At 45.7% G+C, this 4,417-nt stretch overlaps 1 protein-coding gene across 1 annotated transcript in view; it reads left to right on the top strand.

Moving 5' to 3' along the window:
* Positions 1 to 4,417, top strand: part of DUSP22 (dual specificity phosphatase 22) — a 42,924-nt gene that overhangs the window by 1,227 nt on the left and 37,280 nt on the right. The window contains exon 2 of the mRNA XM_035890583.1: positions 448 to 546. Within this exon, the coding sequence (XP_035746476.1) occupies positions 448 to 546 (99 nt within the window). The remainder of the gene's footprint in view (positions 1 to 447; positions 547 to 4,417) is intronic.

Below are 4,417 nucleotides of genomic sequence, written 5' to 3'. Positions count from 1 at the left end.
TGCCTTGTGCTGTCAGCCCGGCGGTCAGATCATTTAACTTCTCCATCCCTTGTCCCCCCCCCACCCCACCCCAAGTGGCCCCTCGGGGGTCTGCCCGCCCCGACCCGTGTGCTCGCCCAGGGCCGCGGATGCGGGCTGTCGTCGAGGGCTGGCCCCGGTGCTGGTGGGGCAGGAAAGCTCTTGGCCCCGGTGGAGATCGCAGTGAGGAAGGAAGATGGATCTGTTTTGCAACGGGTGTTGGCTTTTTGGCAGCGGGGGCTTATTGTAAGCACCAATTGCCCTGGCATGTTGTAGGACAACTGTGATTTTTCTCAGTGTCTCCACCTCTGTTCTAAACCCAGGTTTGAAAGTGTGGTGGTAACTAGCCTCTTATATATATAGCGTACTACGAGGAACAGAAGTTGAGTCATCTCTTCTAACATCCTGCTTTGAGTACTTTGGGAGTAGCTTTGCTGTGAGCGTGGCCTCCGACAAAGCGGAGGAGAAGAGCTAGAAATAGCTGCTCACAAGTTGCCCAAGTCAGACATCCTTGCCCCTGGAAGTCAGGTTGGTGAATGTCCAGAGTGCTAAGTGTGCCACCTGTGAGGGTGAAGCCTTTTCATCCTATGGATAGAGCCAGTGAAATAGAAACTTCAGGTGGGGGGGACAGATCTGGCTAGTTAGTCCAGCCAAGTTAGCAGGTAGGAGAGGTAGAACCTCCCTGGGTCCTTCTCTCCATTTTTGGTTTCAAAGTCTGGGAATAATGTGATATGGAGCCACGCCTTGGAGGTTCCTTCTAGGAGTGGCGCGTTAGGAGGAAACACAGCTGGGGAGACTTCTTTCAGACTTATGGTATGTTTGTAGTATTTTTCTGGGAATGTTTGAAATTATCAAAACATTTAGAGGGACAGGATATGGGATGCGAAAGCTGCAGTCAGGGCGGGGGAATGACAATTCTCAACCCTTTGAAGCTCAGCACTCGCTGCATTACACGGTACTGTGTGGACAGGAATTGGCAATCTGTGACTCCGGGTAATCTGGTCATTTTAATTCTTTTAAGTGTTGGCCTGACACGTACCAACTGGAGCTTTCGGGACAAGCATAGCACTACTTTGATTTTTCTCCTCCCTTCTTACGGCTGTATCCAAGAGGGTGAAATGTTCAGCAGTTTGGGAGGAGCTGGCTCCTTTAAGGAGGCTACAACCATGTTGGGTACTGGCCATCAGGGTTTATTTTCGTAGGGGTCCCGCATGTAGGTCTGGTACTTGCCACCTTCAGAATGTGCCCCTGGATCATCTGTTCCTTTTGATCTTGTGAGTCAGCAAACGCTGGAGGGGCAAGGGGAGGTGTGGAGTCATCAGCACCAAAGCTGGGGGGTATTTGCTTGACTCAGTGTAGTCTATCAATACAAATTGCCTTAGTTTCCAACTGAAGTGTGTTTTTTGTGGTACAGCTATATGCGGACTGTAGGAGAAAATAAGCAGCTTATCCAATGGTGGATTATTTCATTTAGGGAATCTCTTTGTACTGATGCCAGGGGAAGAGGATTAGTGGTGACCTGTAACGGGTATGGTAAGGAAAAGCTCCAGAGATTGCTACAGCTGCTGTGGCTGCTCTTGGATGCTGAGCCTTTCTCAGTGGCATGGTCCCCTCCTATTTTTCTGTCACATGATATTGATGTATTTTGTAGCAAATAGCAATCGCACCAGATTTTATATGGCCATTAGTGCTGATCAAGGGCAGAAGGCCTAGCATGCTTTTTAGGTGGGGTTTGTCTTTTGTTGGTAGTTTTCTCTGTAAAATTAGCTGTGCTTAGTTTTTTTTTTTTTTTTTTTTTTTTCCTTAAGCCCACCCAAGCCTCCTGACTTTTACCAAATTAAACCGAAAGCATTGGTTCATAAATACCCTTCTTATTCTGCTCGGAGAAGGAGAATTTGCTAGTGAGTGTGCATTGACTTAGCTACTGTTACTTTTTAGTGCTTTACTTTTTTTTTTTTTTTAAACATCTTTTAAGTACAGGATGAGTAATGGGGTCTGACTTAGGAAATTGTCTGGGTGGCCCGATTTGTCTTCATGCATAATGTCTAACTTTGACTTGTATTCAAAGTTCAAGTAGAAGTCTGTGGTTGAAAATTACGATGTTTTCCAGAAGCTGAAGTCTGGCAGCTGAGATGGTGACAAGAGATTGTACTACTTAGATTTGGTTATCTTTCAACAGGATATGCTTAGTGGAGAGTTTTTCCTGGGTTTTAGTTCTTGTTTGTCCTGTTACAGTTAACTGCCCATTATTCACGCAGACTTTTCTGAAGGGTCAAGTTGAGTGTTATCTCTACAAAAAGGGCAGATAAGCCCTGTTCGTTGTAGGAGTTGATTCATAAGAAATGTAAATCGGTGTGGATAGTTACAGCTGATGCAACGACTTCTATGGAAGCCATTGAAGCTGCGCCAGTGCAACCACTTCTGTGGAAGCCACTGAAGCTGCACCAGTTCGTGTCCACGTCAGCAGTGAATCCCTCTCCCTGACCCGTGCTGCTCTCCTGTACTGCTGGACAAGGTGGGCTCGTCTGCTCCTTCTATAGAGCTTGGCCATCTCTGCAGAAAGCCCAATGAACTTCTCTGAAGCGCCCGTCAATACTAGCAATCAAGAAGCAGCGTTGGGCAAGGAGTTAATGTTTTACTGTAAGCATAAGTCTATATGGGAAACAGTGGCAAAGTAGCCCTTTAAGCCATTTTCCAGGGAGGTGTATTTTCAGAGAGGACTGGTGAGAAGCATTAGCAACTGGAGCAACTATCCTCTATTGCAGGGCTCTGCCTTTGTGCAAGGTAGAGAACGTGAGCTGTTCTCATGCGAGCTATGAATGAAGACAGGCGTTGGTGTCCTTGTCACTTGGTTGTGCATTCTTCTACATCCGTGCATTCTTCTACATCCGTTATTTAGTCCGTGGTCATTTTCTCAGTGTTTCGGAAGATATAAAGAGGCTACTGTTTTTATTCATAAAGCAGTGGTTGAAAAGTTCACAAAAACAGCCACCTTATTTTTCTTCTCTTCTGACTCCCACCCCTTCTCTCTCACACGCCCCTTGCAGCCATCGGCCTTCATTTTGTGCGGCCTGGAGTTGCAGTTACTGAAGGCAGTGTGAGATGACACAGCTGAAAGTTCCCAGCCGTAGTCTAGTGCCGAAGTATTAGTCAGCACGGCATGAAGATTCACTTCTTTCCAGGTAGCTTTCACCCATAGTAATGTTTCTTGCTTCTAGAATGACTAGGACAACAGGGGTAACATCTGTCCTTGGTTGCACAGTGTCCTAATTTCCTATCTAGCATACAACATTGCTTCATGATGCACAAATGCAAACTTCTGGATTTTTCTTCCTTTGCCAACAGCAATCTAAGAAGCCTCATTTTTGCAACCCCCCAGCGTTTCTTGGTATCTTTAATTTATAATGTCTAACCTTAATGACTATGACTGGAATTTAAGCTTTTATCCTCTCTCGGGAGCACATATTTGATGCAGATATAATGTCCTGGAGTCTAAAATGCTGTAGTCTACAGTAGTGGTGGTGAGATTTGAGGTTTGTGCTGCAGATAGGAGATACCAGACTGCTATTTAAAAATATCAGAAAGGCTTTTTTCACTTTTTAAATTTTTTAAGCTTAAGTTAAAGGGAGAGAAGGAGCTGGCTGAGGCTGAAATTGATGAAATTTGTTCATAACTTGACTCTCTCTTGCTTTAGAGCATGTTTTTTTTGTTTGCAGAATTTGGCCCTTTGCAATGGCCCTTGGGTACTCTGCTCTCTGGAGTAGCTACCGGCTTCCAATTCCTAGTCTGGGGTGGTGGCCTTTGAGCTGCACTTCTTGCAGAGTCATCAAGTGTGCTTAAAATAATGAATCAGTCCATGAAACGCTGAGTCTTGTGCACGTGGAAAGGGACAGCAGAATGCTGTTAAGGGTCATTTTCCCTACTCAATACCCTGGCATTGGAAACTGCCCTGCTGATTTTTGCTGCCTTTGTAGGAATGTCGAATTTGTACAAATTAAGAGGCAAGGAAAGGGGAGAAAGCTGTCTGGGTTTATCTGGGCAAAACTTACAGGTGCCTGTTTGTACCAGACTAAAGAACCATTTTGTTGTCTAGCTGGTGTTGTCAAGCAGCCCTTAATTTGTAAGCAGTTCAGGGTACAGCAAGGGTCCCAGAGAAGTGGTCTTTCAATATTGGTGGCAGAACTGAGCCCTGTGGTTAGAGCTGGTATGACATGGCAGGGAGAGAGCAAAGCTGAGAGGGAGGAATGTTTGCACAAACCAAAGCTGCAGGGAGTGTGAGAAGTGCTGCGGCCTTTCTGTTTTCTGCAAGGCTAGGTAGATAATGCTGAACATGCTGTTTTTATTGGACGAAAGCCTTGGAGTTAAGGCAGATCAGAAGCTATTTTGCAGGCCATTCTGC

The sequence above is a fragment of the Egretta garzetta genome, unplaced genomic scaffold (assembly GCF_000687185.1).
Source record: "Egretta garzetta isolate BGI_Z169 unplaced genomic scaffold, ASM68718v1 scaffold283, whole genome shotgun sequence".
Taxonomy (NCBI): domain Eukaryota; kingdom Metazoa; phylum Chordata; class Aves; order Pelecaniformes; family Ardeidae; genus Egretta; species Egretta garzetta.
The sequence above is the reverse complement of the archived record's forward strand: the minus strand, read 5'-3'. Positions and strand labels throughout refer to the sequence as shown.